The sequence below is a fragment of the Phyllobates terribilis genome, unplaced genomic scaffold (assembly GCF_046119375.1).
Source record: "Phyllobates terribilis strain yellow unplaced genomic scaffold, ASM4611937v1 Scaffold_5__5_contigs__length_657084704, whole genome shotgun sequence".
NCBI classification, from domain to species: domain Eukaryota; kingdom Metazoa; phylum Chordata; class Amphibia; order Anura; family Dendrobatidae; genus Phyllobates; species Phyllobates terribilis.
The window spans coordinates 383,627,731-383,651,205 of NW_027362765.1; the positions used below are offsets into that span (position 1 = coordinate 383,627,731).

The 23,475-nt window shown below is 46.5% G+C and overlaps 1 protein-coding gene across 1 annotated transcript in view; it reads right to left on the minus strand.

Annotated features, from left to right (window-relative positions):
* Positions 1-4,824: 4,824 nt before the first annotated feature.
* The window catches only part of LOC141271583 (killer cell lectin-like receptor subfamily B member 1C), a 59,717-nt gene continuing 41,066 nt past the window's right edge, over positions 4,825-23,475 (minus strand). Inside the window, exons 4-5 of the mRNA XM_073681627.1 lie at positions 21,234-21,382; positions 4,825-4,941 (exon numbers count right to left, since the gene is read on the minus strand). Of these exons, the coding sequence (XP_073537728.1) occupies positions 4,825-4,941; positions 21,234-21,382 (266 nt within the window). The remainder of the gene's footprint in view (positions 4,942-21,233; positions 21,383-23,475) is intronic.

Here is a 23,475-nt window from a genome sequence, read left to right on the forward strand (position 1 = left end):
CCTGGGGCCCCGCCCTCTCTGCAAGGTTTTCCTTCTAATCTCCCCTTTCGGGGGCGGTCCCACTCCAGCTTGCTGTCGGCCACACCAAGGGGCGGCGCCCCCAGACTTATGGACAAGTCTAGGTATATGGCCGCAGGTGCATGGGGCAGGCTCCGCTTTGGCGCCATTCCGGTACCCGGCCCACGATGGGAGGTTTCTTCTCGTCTTCTTTCACACACATAATGGCGCCCGTTCTTCTGGAGCGGGCTCCACTGCTTTAGTAACAAGCACAGTCTATAGGTGAAAGGGACCCTTTGTAACGGGTCGGTTCACCCTGGTCATGACGCCAAGTATGACACGCTCCCTGGGCCGTGGGGTACTCGGTAGCCGGGCCGGTCCTGTATTGGGGAAGTCACAGTGGCTGTGATCCAGTCCGTGGCCCAGGGCGGTCAAATAAAGAATAGTCAATTGAGGAAATAAAGATTTTGGGATAATGTTCGTGACGCCACCAGTGGTATGCGGCTATATGGCGCAGATCCACTGGAGCTGATGGTGAGACAGCAAAGATAATTCAGCTCTCCACGGGCAGAGCTAGGCCCCAGGGCAGTATATTTGATGGATGTTGTAAATGTTGTCGGCAGGGACAGTGTAGTGCAGGACAGGTGACGCAGTAATTAGTCAAGGACACAGTGGGGTGCAGTCTTAAGGCTTTACTCACAGTTATTAAGTTCTCCAAGTTACAGTTACCGGTTTGTAACCGCCCACGTCGTCCTGTGTCCTCCGGGGAAGTGATCCAGCCAACTCTCAGATAACTTGGAAGCACTTGAACGGGACCCCTTTCTTATGTACCTTCCCAGGTCGTCTCTCTGCGCTGCTCTCGCCCTCCTGCCCTGCGCCTCACACACAGTGTCCCGAGCCAGTGGCCACGGACCTTGTTGGGTGACATCCTCTGAGTCCCCTTCGTCCTATATGGCCACCTTTTCAGTGATTATGTGTGGATTGTGGCTACGGCACTTGAAGGTCCCGCACCGCTCCCAGCACATTAACCCCCACAATGCTGCGATCGAAGTCGATCGCAGCATTGCGGTGGCAAGGGGAGGTGATCGGTATACTCACCTCCTCTTCCGGCCTCCAGCGCTGTCTGCCGCGGCTTCTCGGGTGTTGCCGTGACGACCCGATGTCGTCATGACAACATTCGGGTCACCAGACAGCAGTAAGATTGTTTGGACATGCGCAGTGCATCTCCAAACTATCTTCTCCCTGTCCAGCGCTGACTGCCTGCATGGCACAGGGATGGTGCTGCATTCCTGTGCCATGCAGGCGATCAGAATAAAAAAAGTGAAAGTCCCATAGTGGGACAAAGTAAAAAAGTAAAAAAAAACTCCCAGAAAGTGAAAAAAAATGAAAAAAAAATTGTAAAAATCTAAAAAAAAAAAAAAAAAAAAAAAAATCCACTAAAAATAAAAATATAATGTACCCATCAATAAATATTATTAAGAAAAAAAAACAAACAAACAATAAAAGTACACATATTTGGTATCGCCGCATCCGTAGCGACCTGGCCTATAAAACTGTTCCACTAGTTAACCCCTTCAGTGAACACGGTAAAAAAAAAGCAAAAAACAATGCTTTATCAACATACCGTCAAACAAAAAATGGAATAACACGCGATCAAAAAGACGAATATAAATAAAAATGGTACCGCTGAAAACGTCATCTTGTCCCGCAAAAACAAGCCACCATACAGCTCCATCATCCGAAAAATCAAAAAGTTACAGCTCTCAGAATAAAGCGATGCAAAAAAATATTTTTTTCTATAAAATAGCTTTTATTGTGTAAAAGCGCCAAAACATAAAAAACTATATTAATGTGGCACCGCTGTAAATGTACTGACCCAAAGAATAAAGCTGCCTTATCAATTTTACCACATGCGGAACAGAATAAAAAAATGTAAAAAAACACAATTCCTGAATTGTTGGTTTTTGTTTATTCTGCCTCCCAAAAGCTGGAATAGAAAGCGATCAAAAAATGTCACGTGCCTGAAAATGGCACCAATAAAAACATCAACTCATCCCGCAAAAAACAAGCTGTAACATGACTCTGTCGGCCAAAATATGGCGATGCAAAAACTAGATTTTACAAAATATGCGTCTTTTAGTGTGTGACAGCTGTCAATCATAAAAACCCGATAGGATTCTGGTATCGCTGTAATCGCACCAACCCGAAGAATAAAGTAATCTCATCACTTATACCGCATGAGGAACGGTGTTAAAAATAAACGCCTGGGCTGGGGTTGGGGTTGTGCTAATGTTACGGTTGGGGTTGTTTCTTTTTTCAAAAGTAAAAAAAAAAAAAAAAGATGACGATATGGCAACTTGGAACCCTCAGGTGCTTCACAAATTGATTCGTAAAAATGAAAAAGTGGAAAAAAAATTCCAAAATGTCACTCCTCCCTTTCTGAGCCCTGCCGTGCGCCCAAACAATAGTCTTCCCCCACATATCGGGTATCTGCATGCTCAGGAGAAATTGCAAAACAATTTTTGTGCTCCATTTTCTCCTCTAACCCCTTTGAAAATAAAATATTTGGGGCTAAAAAAAAACACTTTTGTGGGAAAAATTAGAATTTTTTCATTTTCACGGCTCCACGTTATAGACTTCCATGAAGCACTTGGGGTTCAAGTTGTTCACCACACATCTAGATAAGTTCCCTGAGGGATTTAGTTTCCAAATGGTTTCACTTGTGGGGGGTTTCCACTGTTTAGGCACATCAGGGGCTCTCCAAATGCAACATGGCGTCCGCTAATTATTCAAGCAAATTTTACAATCAAAAAGTCAAATGGCGCTCCTTCCCTTCCGAGCCCTGCCGTGCGCCCAAACAGTGGTTTTTCCCCACATATGGGGTATCTGCGTGCCCAGGGGAAATTGCACAACAAATTTTGGGGTCCATTTTTTCTTGTTACCCCTGCAAAAATAAAAAAAATTGGGTCTAAAGTAAAATTTTTGTGAAAAAAGTTAAATGTTCATTTTTTTCTTCCACATTCAAAAAATTCCTGTGAAGCACCTGAAGGGTTAATAAAGTTCTTGAATGTGGTTTTGAGCACCTTGATGGGTGCAGTTTTTAGAATGGTGTCACTTTTGGGTATTTTCTGTCATAAAGACCCCTCAAAGTGACTTCAAATGTGATGTGGTCGAAAAAAATGGTTTTGTAAATTTTGTTGGAAAAATGAGAAATCGCTGGTCAACTTTTAACCCTTATAGCTCCCTAACAAAAAAAAATTTGGTTCCAAAATTGTGCTGATGTAAAGTAGATATGTGGGAAATGTTATTTATTAACTCTTTTGTGTGACATATCTCTCTAATTTAAGGGCATAAAAATTCAAATTTTGAAAATTGCAAAATTTTCAAAATTTTCGCCAAATTTCCGTTTTTTTTCACAAATAAACGCAAGAGATATCGAAGAAATTTTACCACAATCATGAAGTACAATATGTCACAAAAAAACAAACTCAGAATCAGGGGGATTCGTCGAAGCGTTCCAGAGTAATTACCTCATAAAGTGACAGTGGTCAGAATTGTAAAAATTGGCCTGGTCATTAACGTGCAAACCATCCTCGGGGTAAAGGGGTTAATTATAAAATGAAGCCCTGTAGCCAATCCTAACGGTGTGTAATATACTCACTGTCAGGATTCAGTTCTGCTGCTGGTTCCATCTGTTATCACATGGCCCCTTCACTCATATGGTTTTCTCATACTTACCGTCACGTGACAGTGAGATTCTCTTCCTGCTTCTCTGCTTTTCCCTGAACTTTGAGAGAATTAGGGAGAGCAGCTCGCCAGAACGTGACAGTGTGCAAATTGAATATGTGCTTGGTGTGGGGGAAGCGGCAAAATAAATTCTTGCCCTAGGTGCCAGAAAACTTAGATACACCTCTGGCACAAAGTGTAATAATGCGCTAGATGTCATAGCTGCAGGGCGTTATGAGGAAGCAGCACAAAAACGCAAATCGAATCTCAAATTGTTCAAAAGTATGTGATACCGTGAATTTCTGGAAATTAGACTAAAACTCGATCCACCTCGGATTTATCTGCTCGTCTCTATTAATAATGCATCTTCCCTCTATGTGTTTGAAACGTGTAAACCAGTGTTGGATGAGGTGCAAATGATCAACCAGTAATAATGACTCTGGGGGCCCAGAGTTTAGCTAAAAGCAAAATGTTACATTACCTGCATTGAAAAATGTCCCTCTGCTTCTGAATAATAATACATTGGATGGGTAGTTTGGTAAATGAACAATGAGATGCTGCCATTGTCTGTACATAAAAAATCAATTGTATTGCTACTACTGCTCATATAGGGTGGGTGAGGGCTGACTCCTGCACAGGGGCCCATCGGGGGATTCATCTGCTACCCTTTGGGCTAATACGAGTCTGGTATTAGCGAAATGCTGCTGGATTTTGAATGATTTTAAACCAATATTTTGCCAAATTTCACTTGTTTTTTTTGATTTCCTGTGAGTGTACAGGAATTTAAGCATTACCTCTGCTGCACATTAATGTCCATATTAATACCATATTGTTAATGTCAATACCGAGGGTCAGATCCTCACAGCTTTCTTTATACATGCCCATGGGTATGTAGAATTGCAGCTGATATTATAATAACTGGAACTAGTCATTAATACGCATTTTCCTGATGAGTCTCCATTTATCTGCAACCTGAGTAACGAGAAAACAAAACAAGAGGAAATGATGAGAAATCAGTAATTATAAGGGAGGTCCAGACCCCGGTGATCGGATGTATCACAGTCGCAGTAATGACCGGTGTGTGCTGGTGTCAGGAGTCACTTACAAGCTGCCGGAATAATGTTCTCCATCCACCCATCTCCAGACGTCTCCATCATGGTAAAGTCCTATCCAATATGTGTCGTCTTCCTGCTTCTTCAGAGTTATCTGTATAAAGTTCTAGAAGAAGAAATATTTTTTCATTTTTTTAAAATATTTTGGTTAACTCACACAACGTTTTTTAAAGGCTATGTGATATCCTAGTCTGCAAAGAGCACAATACTGTCTAATCTGTTCACATGAGACATTTTTGCATAGACTCACACAAAGTAAACTGCAGTATGCATCTTTGGATTTCCATTAGCGTGGAAGTCATTAGAGATCCAAATAAAAGTAATTAGAAATCTGTGGCGCCCCTGAGGGTTCAGTCGCCACAGAGTTACTGCACCTCACCCAGAGGTGTGGTACCTCCTTCTCTCAGATAAGAAGTGAGTGCCACCCGGAACCCCAACACCTGCATCCAACACTACACTGCTCCAGGCCGGCTGGAAGGGCGATATGCACTGTGTATGCTGCCCTGTCCCTGGCTGGAGTGGGGGGAACCAAAGGTAGGGGGAACCAGTAGTGGGTGTGGGTGGAGGAAGTGACTCGCCCCATGAGCCGTGGGGCACTCGGATCCGGGCAATTAGGGAAACGATGGGAGTAGTAGTGGCAACCCGGTTCCGTGGCTCAGGGTGGTTAGGCCAGTGGTAGTCCGTTATGTGATATTGATTATGTCCGACTACGCCACCCGTGGATTGCGGTTATTAGGAACCGCCGCTGCATGCAGACCGCTGGGGCTGATGAGGTGTGCAGCTAGGGTAGTGTGACTCCCCACGGGAAGAGTGCGGCCCCAGGGCAGTATAGTGGATGATGGGAGTGATGGTAGTGAGAGTCCCAGTGATGATAGTGCTGAAGGAGCAAGGAGCACACAGACAACAGGTTGCAGTCCAGGGTCTTTACTAAACAGGTAAACTGACCCACAAACAGTCCCAGCTAGGAGGGGACCTGGATGTCTGAGAGCAACGGGGAAATTGGCCCTGGTCAGGGTGAGGGTGTAGGCCTACCGTGCTTTCTGCGCTCCTTCTGGCTATCTCCTCCTGATAGGGTAACAGCCCACGTTTCCGAGCTTTCCGTGTATTCTCGCCTGTATGGCCTGCGACGTGGGTTCCTTTCTGCTCCCAGCCTTGTACGGCTTTACTGGTCCCTTCGGTTGTGGCAGGGCCTCCAGGCTTCTTAGGCCAAGGAAAATACAGTCCCTTGCGAACTGGTTCTCTGCTGGGGGATGTGCAATCCTTCCAGCCTCAGACACCAAAGTCTGGTAAATTAAGTCTTTTCTCTGCCAAGACAGGCTCTCTTCGCCTCTTGTCTCTGGCTTGTGGCTCTCCTACTGCCACACTTCCTCTTAGGTGCAATCAACTTTCTGTCCCTGCTCCACTCTGGGACACGTCTCAAAGCTGAGACAGGCAATCCAGTTCTCTCTAACCCTGTCCCCAGTACCAGCTTTTATAGGGGCAGCCTGCTCCCCCTACTGGCCTGAGACAGGAGGCATTGCATGCTAATTTTCCCCTGACCAGAGAACCTCCCCCTTGCTCTCAGACACAGCTTTAATTACACTTGTGGCATCCAGGCAGGGTGACACAGAAGTATGCCCTCCAAGTTCACCACGTGTTCCAGGAGGGCGAGGACATGCCCCTGCAGCCTGAGGCTGGTGGCCCGGACGGGTCAGTCGGCAAGCACCAGAAATATCCCCGGTGGGGATACCACTACTAGAAAAGTAGGTGGGACTGGACTGTAAATAGTTACCCGTAAGGGTACATCACTATTGTTGTGTGCACTTTAGTTACCCGTAAGGGTATAAAGACATTAGCCTGTGGACAGTGAACAGCTAAAACTTTATGTATATAGTTCTGCACTTCTTAAGGTGCTCTCTATTGGTTTTATAAACTGCAACGTATGACCTCAGAACAAAAACCTGTTTGGCGTGGTAGAAGACGTGGTCCAACATCTGAATGCAGCCACGCCCAGGGCCTATGTTGAGGGTTTGCGGACGGGTCCCTCATGCTGCTACTTTTGCACCTGTGTGGTAAGTAAAATGGACACCCGGTTACAGAATATGCTGTAACCTGTTACAGAATGTTATTAAAAGTGTTTTTAGTGCAATCATGCCCTGTAACGTTAAAGAAAAGTGTCTCCCATAAAGGGAAGAAATGTTTTTGTTAAACTCTTATATGTGAATGCATTCTAAAAATTTGTGTGTCTAAATTACCTTGTTTTTGCTCAGCTCCTGCCTGCGGACGTGCTGTATTTTACCAGGGGGGAATGTGGCACCCCTGAGGGTTCAATCGCCACAGAGTTACTGCACCTCACCCAGAGGTGGTACCTCCTTCTCTCAGGTAAGAAGTGAGTGCCGCCTGGAACCCCAACACCTGGATCCAACACTACACTGCTCCAGGCTGGCTGGAAGGGCGATATGCACTGTGTGTGCTGCACTGTCCCTGGCTGGAGTGGGGGGAACCAAAGGTAGGGGGAACCAGTAGTGGGTGTGGGTGGAGGAAATAGAGTAGGGGAGCACCATAGTAGGAGAAATATAAAAGTAAGCCATCTTGTGGTAGCAGGAGAAGTGGAGAGTGGTGATGGAGAGTGTGTACAGTCAGTGAGGACTGTAAGTCCGGGAGCAGAGTCTCTTTAGGAGCTCTGCTCCACAAGTGGGGCCTAGTGATAGAGGCCCCGGAGGGGAGCAGAGGAGTAGGGCTTCGATCTACAGAAGGGATCCCAGGGGTACGGAAGGAGCAGGAAGCCACCCGTACGCCCGAAACTGCCCGGAGGCAGGAGGGATCAGGCCACAAGAAGGGGACCGGCCCCTGGTCCAGCCGTGTTACTCCAGGTCTCGGCTGGGAAAACCGGAGGCTTCTGGCTTATATAGTCAGTTGCCAAAGCTTCATTCTAATCCCTGTGAGGGTCAAGCAGGTCCGGGCACTCTGACGAGACAGGAGGGACTTCAGAGTACCCGAGCGGGATTGAGAGTGGGGAAACGCAGGGCAGGAGGGAGAAAGACCCAGCATGAAGACGGTCTAGCTAGGAACACAAGAAAGTGGGGTTCTGTCAAGTACTCCTAATTTTCCTGAAGAAGTGCTTGAACCTCTGCCTGGTGAATGCAGCGCGACGTGGGAGGCCGACACCAGTACAGAGCACCAGTGGAACCACTATAAAGAACTGTGAGTAAAAACCTTGGCTGACCGCACTGCACTGCCTCCGTCCATTTCTTTCAACTGCGTCACCTCTCCCTCTCCGCACTACAACGCCCAGCGTAACGTACCCAACCTACACTACCCTGAGGCCCGCTCCACCTGTGGGGAGCCGTCCCAACTAAGCTGCCCGAACACCGGCCTCAGAGGACTGTCGCAGCACTGGTAATCCTTACCAGACACCACAGGTGGCATCACGAACAATTCACCCAAAATCCCCTATAAATAATTATCCCCTTTTTGTTCACCGCCCTGGGCCACGGACTGGGCCAGCCACCGTGATATCCTCTGACCGGCATCCAGAGGCCCGGCTGCCGAGCACCCCATGGCCCTGGGGGGGCGTCAAATCCATGAGTAAAACATGGGCATTGGATCACTACTAGATCTTTATCATGGATGTCAAGCGGCCATGATTACAGGAAAAGAAAATTCTGTCAGAAAAGAAGGTCTGGCCAATAGAAAGCTAGAACACAACTAAACAGTCATGTCCTGCAGCATGTACATGGAGAAGTTTTTCATGGTGGCTCAGGAGAAGTTGAGCTGTAGGACTGTAGGGAGACCTCCTTCAGGGAACACTATAAAAAAGCAGCACCCTGAGAGGAAGAACTACAGTGGAGAGCAAAAGGGTAACAATGTTTAGAACTTTTGACTTTCAGGCTCCATATCTCACATCCACTACTGCTGCTACCATCATTTTATAGACAACCATTTTGGCTATCTCATACATAAATCTGACTTGAAACTATTAAGTGTCTGATTAGTTATGCAGATTCTTGTCATGTCACTGCATTGTTACTGTTTTATTCCTAGTGGTGGAAAAATCTTTTTTTCCCTGTATACTACAAATTGCAACCTGTTCTCACATTCCCTAATAGCTCAGTGTGTTATTAGGTTAATTCCCAAGTGAAAGGTCATTGGTTCAAATCGAGGAGCAGCCATGTAGAAGATTTCCCAAGAAAAGAGAAACAGCGTCATCCAGCTCATCGATAGCAGTCTCTTGGCCAAGAAAATTGCCAAACTGCATCATGTGAGCACCATGACTGCTGGAAGAATATGAAATGAAGTCCGTCCATCCATTCAGAAGCCAAGAAATGGATATCCAGGCAAAATATTGGAATCAACAAGTCAGCTCATCACATGGCCTATCAGTTGTGGTGTGACAAACATGGAAGTGGAGGAGGCTTGTATGCTTCATAATAGTGAGATCACAGACATCAATGCAAGCACCATGCGATGCACATTACACAAGTCTGGAATGGTGGCCCGAAAAAAGATGAAACCTCGACTTCAATATCGCCATAAGAAGTGTCGGCTCAAGTTAGCACACAGTCCTCAGACAGACCTCAACCCAATTGAAAACTTATGGGTAGAATTGAAGAAAAAACTGTATACATACCTAAGAGAGCTGGCCAGTTTGCACCAACTTTGGGAACATGTAGAAAAGACTTGGGAGTAGATTTTGGTTGAGACATATTTGAATCTGATCGCAAGCATGCCAACCAGGATTCAGGCAGTGTTGAAAGCCAAAGGTGGATTTATAAAATACTAACAAATTATAAAAATAAAATTTAAATCTTTAGGAGCAAAACGGTAACAATGCAGAGACCTGACAAGAATCGAACTAATCATATGCTAAATAGTTTCAAGTCAAATGTATGTATGAGATACAGTAGCCAAGATGGTTGTCTATAAAATGATGGAAGTCTCAAGTTTGAAGCAGTAGAGGATGGTGAGATATGGAGCCTGAAAGTCAAAAGTTCAAAACACTGTTACCCTTTTGCTCGTCACTGTACATGCAACCAGGTTTGTATTGGCCTACAGGAGAACAGGGGAATCCTCTGGTGGGCCCCTGTGCCACCACCCTCTTATATGAGCAGTAGTTGGCACAATATACTTGAATCACTATATACAGACAAAGGCAGCTTCTTATTCATGTAATAATCTACCTAGTTCAGTGTTATATAATTTTGTGATTGAGGATAATGTCACATTTGCATTTAGCTGAAAAGTGGGGCCCTGGAGTTGGTTACTGGTGGGCCCGTGGCAGCCCAGTTTGACACTGCATGCATAGAACATTACTCTGACTAAAGCCGACAAGAGACAGATTAGTAAGTGCCACCTTATCTATGCTGTGTAACCTCCCCGGTTGGACATCTTATATCCAAACAAGGCGAGGCCTGTTGATCTAGATGAGATGTGCAGGAGCAGCCATTGGGGACACTCCTTAATGACCATTCTCCCTGTTCCTGGCTTGTATCCAAGCTATGTTTTCTCTAAGGCCACGGCCCTACTATCAGTATTTGGTCAGCATACGGTCAGTATTTTTTCTCAGGAGTGGGAACCAAAACCAGGTGAGGAACAGAGAAAAGGTATAATAGAAACAAGTCACCAATTCTGCATTTATCACCCACTCCTGGTTTTGGCTCCGACTCCTGAGAACAAAAACTGACCAAATACTGACCGAATACTGATAGTGGGGCCATGGCCTACAAGACTGTACTGTTTTAGAGTAAACCATAGGCGTATGTAATTAGAGAGCCTATCCCTGATTAATGCTGATTAATGTGGTTCAGATAGCATGAATTACCTGACGGGCTCACTTTAAGGCCACGTTCACATGTTCAGTATTTTATCAGTATTTTGTAAGCCAAAACCAGGTGTGGGTGAGAAATACAGAAGTGGTGCACGTGTTTCCACTGATTACTTCACTCCTGATTTTGGCTTACAAATACTCATGTAAAGACTGGCCAAAAATCGAAAGTGGGAACATGGTCTATAAGTTTTTGGTTAAAAATATTTTTTTGCAATTGAGATTCATTGAAAACTTTGCACCATTAACCTCAATCACCTCCATTAATTTTTCCATCTCATCCATTGATGGTGTCGACGGTAATCAATGTTTCATAGACTTGTAGTGGTCCGTGCGATCTGATTTTTCAATGCACGTGCAGCATGCAAAAAAATTATTTTCTCATGTCAAATAGGCATGAGAAAATTATCGCTGATCTGCACTGCCCCATAGTATAACAATGGAGCGAGTGCAAACTGATAAAACATCGGCTAGCACTCAGCTGTGCTATACACTTGTGTGAGCGAGCCCTAACACAGAAGCTATGGAAGACAAACAGTGCAACATTTTTTTCAGGAAATTATATTGCAACAAAAACAATTTTACTCATAAATAGTTTTTGTTGCCTAAGATCTTTTTTGATGGGGAGAAGAATGTTGTGTACTAAATTATGCCACAGAGCAACCAGATGTTGAGGTTAAGAAATTCTTATAATTTATCGAAATCCCAAAGAACTTTAAGATCTAGTATTGAGGTGGTGAGCTTGCTTTTCATTACTTTATTAGGCCATGCCACATATGTTTCAAAAGGAAAGTAATGCATCATATTAAGCAGTTGTAGTCGCCTAATTAGATAATAAAAGGATTCTTTGAATTGCCCAAGAGAACAGTCTAGTGAAAGTTGGTGATTTCTCATTTTGCTGGGAAGCCGAGGACCATACAATTAGTTTGACTGTTATGCTTGTGTGTGCTGTCCCCTGCTTCATTGGCACAATTCGTGTGTATCCATTACAATTGGATGAAACCCCAGGACTTCGTTCTGTAATATCTAAATCCTTTTATATTAAGATCAATGATGTGACAGTATAAGAAATGTTTACACCAAATATGCAACATGTGAAAATATCCTTACACCAACTAATGTGTTACGACTAGTGTTGAGCGAGCACTAAAATGCTCGGGTGCTCGAAGCTCGGGCCGAGTTCACCGTGATACTCGGGTACTCGACCCAAGCAACGAGCCCAATGTTAGTCTATGGGAGACCCGAGCATTTTTGTGGTGGCACCCCCGGCAGTCTGTAGAAAGCCTAAAAAGTGCTTAAAATGATAGTGACAGTGCTCAAAAGACATGGGGACAGCATGGGGATCGCCCCAGGAAGCATTTCTGACCCCCAGGTCACAGCTGTCAACAACGTGGTCAGAGGTATTAAACCACTTTTATGGGCTCACAAGAAAACGTTCAAAAACGAAACTCAAACGGTTTTCCTGTGAAATATGTTAAGGAACTTCCTTTTGAGGGTAAAGACTTGTGTGTAAGGTAAAATAAATAACCAAAAACAAAAATACTCCTCCACACCTTGGACTATGTTCACAAGTAGCATTTTTTATGCGTTTTTGCACTTTTGTATTGCTTTCAACCGTGACAAATGCATTCACCGGGAAATGTAATTTTAACATTTTACAATTTTATCTGGCCATGTGCTCTGTGACACATGCATACAATGCTGAAAAGACATGGGAACAGCATGGGGAAGACCCCTGGAAGCATCTCTGACACCCAGGTCACTGCCTAAAAGTGTGCCCATCAGAAGTGATCCTTGCCGCATCAGAAGATGTAGACTTGCAACTATCCCCATGCAATTCCTTGTCCCAGGGCAGTGTTCAATTGTACCTCCCCTTTTCCTTGCAATGCAAGCGCAAGTATGCAGCCAGCCACCCACCCACCCCCAGGCTGCAATACCATACTGCTAGCTTGCTTGCACTTGAAATTGGGCCTTTTAGGCATGTGGAGGCAGACGCCGGCCACCATGTCATGGCTGCGTCGGCGGCCTGGTATCCATCAGGGGAGTTGAGAGTGCCAAGGTGAGGAGCATGATGATGATGATAGAAGTTAGCATCTGCTTTGTTTTTTTGAAATGCAAGCGTAAGTGTGCAACCTGCCACCCACCCACCCCCAAGCTGCAATACCATACCACTAGCTTGCACTTGAAATGGGGCCTTTTAGTTTGGAGGAGGCCGAAGCTGGCCACTACCACATGGCTGTTCGGCAGCGAGGTATCCATACTCAGTCCCCAGCCGCCCGGCGGCCAGGTGTCCACGCTCGGTCCCCAGCCACCAGGGGGCAGCCAGGTGTCCATACTCGGTCCCCAGCCGCCCCGCGGCCGGGTGTCCATAGACAGTCCCCAGCCACCCCTATTTCTCCTGTGAACTTCCCCCACACTTTTCTTACCTGGCCTGCTTTAGGGCAGCATTGGACGAGCCCACCAGAGAATCAGACTCCTCCGGTGGGCCCTGGCCTCTCCATCAGGGGAGTTAAGAGTGTCAAGGTGAGGAGCATGATGATTATGATAGAATTTAGCATCTGCTTTGTTTTCTTGGAATGGAAGCGCGAATATGTAGTAGCGGCTAGGCCTGAGGTGGTCAGCGTTTTGGCGTATATCCTACCTCCTCTGAGGATTGCTGGATGTTTTCCTGCTTCTATCCCGTTAAAACAAAGCTTCAGGTGATGAATGATGGATGAGGTGGTGGCAAAGGAGAAAGAGCAGAAGGAACAGGAACATTCACATCAATATCAGGCCAGTCAACCACACACGTCTTGTAGGATATATTTCTGTAACAAAAGGAGCGGTTCGGCTACACAGTTATAGGGCATACAGAGAGTGCAATGCCTACCAAAAATTTCGAGGCACTCCAATGCCCCTTGGAAGTGACATGGAGGTCAGAGGGCCTTAACTAAACCATTTTTTCCATTTATAGCAACTAGGTCTCCTGTGCACTGTTGGCCTAAGCAGTGAATGGAAGGCTTTCCAAAAATTATGAGGAACTGCAATGCCCCTTGAAACAGACGTGGATTACAGCATACTAAAAACCTTCTACCCATTATTGGGGATTGGGTCTCCCTTAGTGTTCGCCTATGCAATGAAAAGCAAAAGCTGACTAAAATTAGAAGGAAATGCAAAGCCCGTTGGAAGAGTCGTGGAGGTCGCAGTAGCTTAACAAGACGGTTTTAATGCCCCTTGGAAGAGACGTGGAGGTCGCAGTAGCTTAACAAGACGGTTTTAATGCCCCTTGGAAAAGACGTGGAGGACACAGTAGCTTAACAAGATGGTTTTAATGCCCCTTGGAAAAGACGTGGAGGACACAGTAGCTTAACAAGATGGTTTTACTGCCCCTTGGAAAAGTGGTGGAGGTCGCAGTAGCTTAACAAGACGGTTTTAATGCTCCTTGGAAAAGTGGTGGAGGTCGCAGTAGCTTAACAAGACGGTTTTAATGCCCCTTGGAAGAGACGTGGAGGTTGCAGTAGCTTAACAAGATGGTTTTAATGCCCCTTGGAGAAGTGGTGGAGGTCGCAGTAGCTTAACAAGATGGTTTTAATGCCCCTTGGAAGAGACGTGGAGGTTGCAGTAGCTTAAAAAGACGGTTTTAATGCCCCTTGGAAGAATGGTGGACGTCGTAGTAGCTTAACAAGACAGTTTTAATGCCCCTTGGAAGAGACTTGGAGGTTGCAGTAGCTTAACAAGATGGTTTTAATGCCCTTTGGAAGAGACGTGGAGGTCAGAGTGGTTTAACAAGTTGGTTTTAATGCCCCTTGGAAGAGTGGTGGAGGTCGCAGTGGAATAAAAAAACATATCAATGCGCCGTGGAAGAGTCGTGGAGGTCACAGTAGCTTAACAAGATGGTTTTACTGCCCCTTACAAGAGCCATGCTGTACAGCATCTTAAAAACATTATTCCCATTATTGGAGAGTGGGTCTCCCATAGTCTTTGCCTATGCCTTCCAAGCAAAAGATGCCAAAAATTAGGACGGAGGAACTTGCAATGCTGGCAACACGGACCAAGATCACCCTGGTGTTATAGTGGTGGAGGAGGCGGAGGATAAGGAGAAGAGAAAAATAGAGTCATAATGAGGAAGCGTATACCTATGTGTGCGTGTGAAGCGGTGCATGGGAATACACCTCCCAAAATAACACAGTGGATTTGACTTTATTTTACTCTGCTGTCATTTGATGGTGATGAGACGTCTGGCCCAATCCAGCCCTTGTTCATTTTGATAAGGGTCAGCTTGTCAGCATTGTCAGTTGACAGGTGACTGCGCTTATCAGTTATAATTCCCCCAGCGGCACCAAAAACACGCTCCGATAACACGCTAGTGGCAGGGCAGGCCAGGACCTCCAAGGCGTACAGAGCGAGTTCATTCCAAGTGTCCAGCTTGGATACCCAAACATTAAAAGGCACAGAGGAATCACGGAGGATGCTGGTAAGGTCAGCAAGGTACTCCCTCACCATCTTTTGAAACTTTGCACTCCTTGTGAGAGTACCCCGCGCCTCAGGGCCTGTAAGCTGGGCGGGTCTCAGAAAACTGTTCCAGAACGTTGACAGTGTTCCCCTGCCTCTGCTGGATTGGAGTTGTGTCTCTCTCAGCTGTACGCCTTGGTTGAGCAACGAACTGTGACCTCTACCGCTAGCGTGTTCAGATGGGAATTTTTTTAACAGTTCTGCAGCAAGGGCCTTCTGGTACTGCCCCATTTTTGTAGACCTCTCCACCTCAGGAATAAGAGAGTGAAAGTTCTCCTTGTAGCGGGGGTCTAAAAGTGTCACCAACCAGTAATGACTGTCACCCAACACTTTGACAATGCGAGGGTCAAGTTTAAGGCAGCATAACATAAAGTCAGCCATGCGTGCCAGACTGGTAACGGGCAACACTTCCGTGTCCTCACCAAGATGACGACTGACCTTGCTCTCCTCCTCCTCCTCCTCCTCCCCTCTGTCCTCAGGCCACCCACGCTGAACCGACGGTATAACAGTTGTACAGGTACTACCGTCTACAGCGCATGATACCAGCTCCTGTTCCTCCTCCTCCTGCTCTCCCTCATTGTCCCCCAATGCACGTTGGGATGAGATGAGGCTGGGCTGTGTTTAATCGCCCGCTACGGCTTCTTGATCCATCTCATCATACTCTGGCTGCAATGCCTCCTCTTTAATTCTCTGCAGAGAGCGTTGCAAAAGACAGACAAGTGGGATGCTGACACTAATGATGGCGTCATCGCCACTCACCATCTTGGTGGACTCCTCAAAGTTTGTCAGGATGGTACATATGTCAGACATCCAGGTCCACTCCTGAGGTTTTATGTGTGGAGTCTGAGCTGAAAATCGATGGCCTTGTTGCAGCTGGTACTCCACAACTGCTCTCTTCTGCTCACAAATCCTTTGCAACATGTGGAAGGTAGAGTTCCAATGTGTGGGGACATCACACACCAGTCGGTGTGCCGGAAGCTGCAAACGCTGCTGAAACACAGAAAGGGCGGCGGAAGCTGTAGCCGAGTTCTGAAAATGAGCTGACAGGCGGCGTACTTTTACGAGCATATCTGGCAACTCGGGGTATGATTTAATAAATCGCTGAACCACAAGGTTAAGCACATGAGCCAGGCATGGTACGTGTGTGATCTCTCCTCGCCTCAGAGCCGCCACTAGGTTTTGGCCATTGTCACACACAACCATGCCTTAATGTAGGTTCAGCGGTGTCAGCCACAGAATTGCCTGCTCTTTCACAGCTGTCCACAACTCACAAGCAGTGTGAGGTTTATCACCTAAGCTTATGAGTTTCAGCACAGCCTGTTGCCGCTTGGCTGAGGCAGTACTGCAGTGCTTCCAGCTTGTAACTGATGTGGTGATATCTGAGATGGAGGCTGAACATGAGGAGGAGGAGGAGGATGATGTGCAGGAGCTGTACACTGTGGGGGCAACTCTGACTGACATAGGGCCCGCAATCCTCGGTGTAGGGAGGACGTGTTCCGTCCGAAGGTCTGACTGGGTCTGGGCTTCCACTATGTTTACCCCAGTGTGCCGTCAGGGAGATGTACCGTCCCTGCCCACAAGCACTTGTCCACGTGTCCGTTGTCAGGTGGACTCTCCCAGTAACTGCATTTTTCAGGGCACGGCAGATGTTTTGAGACACGTGCTTGTGTACTGCGGGGATGGCACACCGGGCAAAATAGTGTCGGTTGGGGACCAAGTACCAAGGGACGGCCACCGCCATAAGGTTGCGGAAGGATTTCGTCTCCACCAGCCTAAAAGGCAGCATTTCCAATGCAAGCAGTCGTGAAATGTGCGAATTTAGGACTGTGGCCTGTGGGGCATAGGCTGCGAATTTGCGCTTTCATTCAAAGGTCTGGGATATGGACAATAGAACGCTGCGGTGGGACGTGGACGTGGACGTTGATGCTGTTTCTTGAGAAACTGCCATAACAAGTGAAGACTGAGAGGAGGGGCATCTTTGCATGCAGTATGGACAGGGGATTGCCTTGCACACACAACAGAGGGTTCTATTACACGCACAACAGCGGAAGAAGCAGTGGTGACACCCGCTGACACTGGTCGTGGACCCTGGAGTTCGCCCCACAAAGTCGGGTGCTTTGCTACCATGTGCCTGATCATGCTGGTGGTGGTCAGGCTGGTAGTTTTGTCACCCCTGCTGATGCTGGCATGGCAGGTGGTACAAATGGCCTTTTTGGGGTTATCAGCAGAGTCTTTAAAAAAATTCCAGACTCTGGAAGACCTACCGGTTGTACTGGCAATGTCCCTTGTGTTGGTGTTACGGGGAACTGTTGCCAGCCTTCTGTGTGCGGCCACCACACTGCTTCTTCCTGCCTCTTGGGGTGCTCTGCCTCCCTCACCCTGTGTGCTGCTGGCCTCGCTCTACGTGTCCTCCTGCCACGTTGGGTCAGTTACTAGATCATCCACCACCTCCTCCTCTTCCACTTGCGCACCACGATCCTCCTCCTCACTTCCTGGCAATTGTGTCTCGTCATCGTCCACCTCTTGTGACATATTGCCAGCGTCGACTTCCTGTGGCCGTGGCTGTTCAAATACTTGGGCATCGCTACATGGAATCTCCTCTTCCACCACTTCAAGCGGAGCAGGCGAGGGGCACAAATATGGAAATGGACCAGTGAACAGCTCTTCAGTGTCCAAGTGTGGGATCAGTTGCTGTCTGATGACACTCGGCATGGTAGGAGGAAGGAGCATCAGGGTCAGGAGGAGTATGCGGTCGAGACTCACGGATACTAAAACTTGACCGTGTGGAAGACAGACCGGAGGTGGTGGTGCCCAGGTAACTGGAAGTATTATCTGCTATCCAATTAATAAGCTGTTCACTCTTATCAGTTCGCAATACTGGTGTTGTAGTGTGCTTCCCTAGTAATTCGTCCCTTGCCAAGCACCTTGCCCATTGTAAATGAAGTAAAATAGCTTACACTTGCACTATCAATGGAAAAAGGGTAATAAAAAGGAGATTAGAAACGTGGAGGAGGAAAACCACAGTTCTATTTCTCAGGCCTACACCAGACTCTTTTAAACAGATATATTGGTGTCTGAACAGTCAGGGAGACACTATTACAGTTTTTTTTTATGGCAAAAAATGCCAAAAGCAGGATAATACAGAGATTTGACCCGTGGATCTGCTAAACCACAGTTCTACTTCTCTGGCCTACACCAGACTCTTTTAAACAGATATATTGGTGTCTGAACAGTCAGGGAGACACTATTACAGGTTTTTTTTTACGGCAAAAAATGCCAAAAGCTGGATAATAAAGAGGCTGTGTAAGGGCTATTTGACCAAGAAGGAGAGTGATGGGGTGCTACGCCAGATGACCTGGCCTCCACAGTCACCAGACCTGAACCCAATCGAGATGGTTTCGGGTGAGCTGGACCGCAGAGTGAAGGCAAAAGGGCCAACAAGTACTAAGCATCTCTGGGAACTCCTTCAAGATTGTTGGAAGACCATTTCCGGTGACTACCTCTTGAAGCTCATCAAGAGAATGCCAAGAGTGTGCAAAGCAGTCATCAAAGCAAAAGGTGGCTACTTTGAAGAACCTAGAATATAAGACATATTTTCAGTTGTTTCACACTTTTTTGTTAAGTATATAATTCCACATGTGTTAATTCATAGTTTTGATGCCTTCAGTGTGAATGTACAATTTTCATAGTCATGAAAATACAGCAAAATCTTTAAATGAGAAGGTGTGTCCAAACTTTTGGTCTGTACTGTATATTTGTGTCTGAACAATCAGGGAGACACTATTACTGTTTTTCTTTACGGAAAAAATACCAAAAGCTGGATAATACAGAGATTTTTTTACAGTGCAACTGCAAAACCACAGTTATAATTTACTGGCGTATACCAGACTTTTTTAAATAGATATATTTGCGGCTGAACAGTATGCGACACACTCAAACAGTTTTTTTTTAGGTAAAAATGGCCCAAAAGTGGATAATACAGAGGTTTGAACTGTGGAACTGCAAAACCACAGTTATAGTTTTGTGGCCTACATGTGAATCTTTTAAACAGATATATTTGTGTCTGAGCAGTCACAGACACACTTTTTTTTTTTGGGGGGGGGGGGGGGGGTAACACCAAAAGGTCAATAAGATGGGTATTTGTACAGTGTGAAGGAGGGAAAAAAAAAAGAGGATTTAGATGAAAAAAAAGGATTTTTCCTGGCCCCCGAGACCTGGAGCGAAGTCTAGCAATTTCAGCAGCAGGAGCAGCACACAGGACTGTAATGAAGCATTTGCTGGTATAACCACTGTGTCTCCTATGCAGCCTGCCTGCCTGCCTGCCTGATATCTGGGATGGATATTAGTCCAACTCCTGAGAAGGACTGTTTGTTTGATTTGGCAGGCTTTAGAGACCCTACACTAACTATTTCGCACTATAAATCTCTCCTTAGCTCAGCAGCGCTGTCCCTACACTGTCTGATCCCGGGCGACTGTGTCCAAGATGGCGGCGCCCGGTTTTAAATACTCGAGGTGATGCTGTGCGGCCAGCCAATCACTGTAATGCCTACAAACAACATGGCTGCGGCATTACAGTGACTGGCTGGCAATCCCTGTATGTTCATTGGCTCTGTAAAGAGCGCCAAACTTGCAGGGCGGAGACCCGAGCTCCCGCCCGAGTAACCCGGAAATGCTCGGTGCTCGCCGAACATCCCGAGTAGTGAGATGCTCGGGCGAGTACCGAGCAGTGTCGAGCATGCTCGCTCAACACTAGTTACGACCAAAGCTTGAAATAAGGTTCCTGGCCATACAGGTGCAAAAACACTATGATAGAAAGTGTAAATTTAATCTCAGTTCCCATCACTGTTGAAGTAGGAATAAAGAAAATAAGAAAATAATCAGTTCAGCTATTATAATCCATAATTTACCAATATGTTATACTATTTGTCATATGCCAGTTATATACCAGATTTCTAAAATTATGCTTAGTTTCAGCTACAAGAAACCAAAGCTAAGCCTGCAGATATTGTTAGAATGTTGTGTAAAATGTTGTTCAAAAGATAAGATGTTCTCACAGAAATGAGACTCCCCCAAGTCTTTTGCGACTGATGATACTGCTAATTGTTTATATTTTGTTTATGATGTTAAACATTCTTTGGTCTGGTCAAGCTAGAATTTGTTTTAAATATTGCACCCTTTTCAACAGGTCACATTTCTCTCCCTTATTCATAGGGGTCCTTTATGCACATTTTATATTTTATCTTTATCTTTTTTAATTGTAACTTTATTGTAAATAAATTTTCCTGTCATTCAAATCACCTGTGAAGGATGAATTTTTGCTGGAATTTCCATATCAGTAGGTTCTATCATTTAGTAGCACCAGATAATAATGTAATAGGTGCACTATATCTATTCCTAGGCAAAGGAAAGGATTAAGGCTGGGTGCCCACGTAGCGTTTTTCAAGCGTTTATGCTGCGGAATTTCCGCAGCATAAACGCTTCTGAAACACTAGGTAATCCGCACCCCATGGTCCCCAAGGGGATTCCGCATGTTCTATGCACATGCTGCGGATTTTTCCGCAGCGTTTATGCTGCGTACAAAAATCCGCAGCATGTCATTTAATTTTGCGGAAGCGCAGCGGAACTCCCGCCATTGACTTGCATTGAGACGCATAGAAACCGCGACTGTACATTTGTACAAGCGGCTTCTATGCGTCTCTATGTGCGGATGGTATCCAGTTCTGGAGGAGAGAAGACTCTCATCCAGACCTGGGTACCATTGTACCTGTAAAAAAAGAATAAAATAACAAATAAAGTGTATACTCACCTTTCCGAAGGCTTCTCTCTGACTGCCAGCAGCGCTGAAGGACCTGCGGTGACGTCACAGTCATGTGACCGCAGGCCCTTCACTTGCATGGATTTATACAGTGTGACCTAGTTGTCAAGCACTTTCCAAGTGATGCTATCGCCTGGAAAGCGCTTGTCAATCTGCATGCGTTTTTTTCTGCCAGGGAGATGCAGAAATGCTGCAGAAATTTTCTGCTTCATTTTTGCATCGTGGGCACATAGCCTCACAGTGAGATTAGTGACTGAACACCATTATTGCAACTGTATATAAACCATACCTGCTGTTCCTGGTCCTTTATGACCAGTAGATCGGCTCCCATCATCTTACAATCATCCCGGCTCTGGCTCCATGTTCTTTCTGTTACCTCTGAGTAGTAATAACAGTGATCTCCATGTAGCAGCCAATGAGGAGGACACAGATGACAATCTGGAATACAGCAACAATAATTTGCACAGCAAATTTCTAAACTTTTATGTATTTGGTTAGCAGCAGGAGGCAGGCTGATGCACATAGAAAGATTCTTGCTGAAGCTTTGAATCCTACAGTTTAAACCATTACATGTTGTGGTCAATAGTGATCTTAGCATCTAAGTGGAAATTAGTTCATAGCACTTCAATCATGCGATGAAATCACTTGCTGCTGATTCGCTGTTGTCACAACTAGGGGCCTAACAATGGAACCTGTGAGAGAAGAGATTCTATTTTGTGTCTGTTGTATCAACAGGGCCAGCTCCAGGTTTTTGTGGGCACCGGGTGAAAGAGTCTTAGTGGGCCCCTTTAGCACGTACTACGATTCATGATGCACAGATACTGCGGAGAAATATTGGTATACAACACAGTGCCCAGCCTGCCCCCTCATCCTTCACATATGCAAACATGCAAGCACACACACAGTACACAGACATGCACGCACACACACACAATACGCAGACACGCACGCACACACACACAGTACGCAGACACGCACACACACAGTACGCAGACATGCACGTGACGCGCCCCTGGGCCTGTGTCGCGCTGCGTTGCGCACGCGGGAGCTTACCCGGAGCCGGATCTGTTGAGGGTTGTAGTCTCGTGGCGGTGACCCGGTCCGTGCCCAGGGAGTCAAACTGAGCGGCGATGTATCAGCGGTAGATGTTGGACGACTACGCCACCCGTTGAGTACAGCTAAGGAGCTGCTGCTGCAGGGCAGACCGCTGAGGCCGGTGGTAGGATTGTGCAGCGTGATAGTATAACCCCCAACGGGAGGGGTATGGCCTCAGGGCAGCCGACGTGGATGATGGGGGTAGCAGGAACCACTCGGAGACGGTACGGTGTAGTTCAGGGTCTTTACTGGTGACAAAGATAGACCCTCCCGGAGTACTGGCTAGCGATTGGGGCCTGGTCAGTCCTTGAGCAGATGGGATCTCCCCTGGCCAGGCGGAGTTGTAGGCCTCCCAAACTAACTGTACTCTTCTGGCTACCTTGCTAGAGGCGGGTATAAGTAGCCCACGTCCCTCAGTGTACCGTGTGGTGCTCACCCGTATGGCCGGTGACTCGAGGCCTTCTAGTAGCTTCCGCTCCACGACGGCGGTGCTGGTCCCATGCGTGTGACCGTGCCTTCGGGTTTCTTGGCCAGAGGACCTGGAATCCCCTGCCTGACGGATTCTGCTGCTGGGTAGGAGTTAGTCCCCACAGCCTCGGACTCCGGGTCCGGTAAGAAATCTTCTCAGTCAGGGCGAGCTCTGCAGCTGCCAGTCCCTGACTCCTTGTAACACTGCTCCCACAGAGCTCCTGATGTTCTGTTCCTATATTTGCTTCTTTTCTCTGTCTCTACTTCTTCTCTACTCACTAACCCTGCCTCAGCCCTAGGTTTATATAGGGGAAGTCCTTCCCCTCCCAGGACTGGGCAGGAGGTGTGGCATGCATAGGATTCCTGACCAAGAGACCTCCCACCTGCTCTCAGACGTAATATCTCTATCACTGTGGCAACCAGACCCCTGGGGTGTCACACACGCACATACACACAGTACGCAGACACGCACACACAGTACGCAGACACACACACAGTACGCAGACATGCACACACACACAATACGCAGACACGCACACACAATACGCAGACACACACACACAATACGCAGACACATACACAATACGCAGACACGCACACACACAATACGCAGACAGGCACACACACACAATACGCAGACACGTACACGCACACAATACGCAGACATGCACACACAATACACAGACACGCACACACAATACGCAGACACGCACACACACACACACACACAATACGCAGACACGCACACACAATATGCAGGCACGCACACACAATACGCAAACACGCACACACAGTACACAGACATGTGCATGCACACGGTACGCAGGCGTGTTCACACATACACACATGAACATGGTATACAAATATGCACACACAATACGCAGACACACACAGATGTACACATACATATTTGAACACATTCTTAAAAACATATAAAACAGACATAAATATATATACACAGTCATACA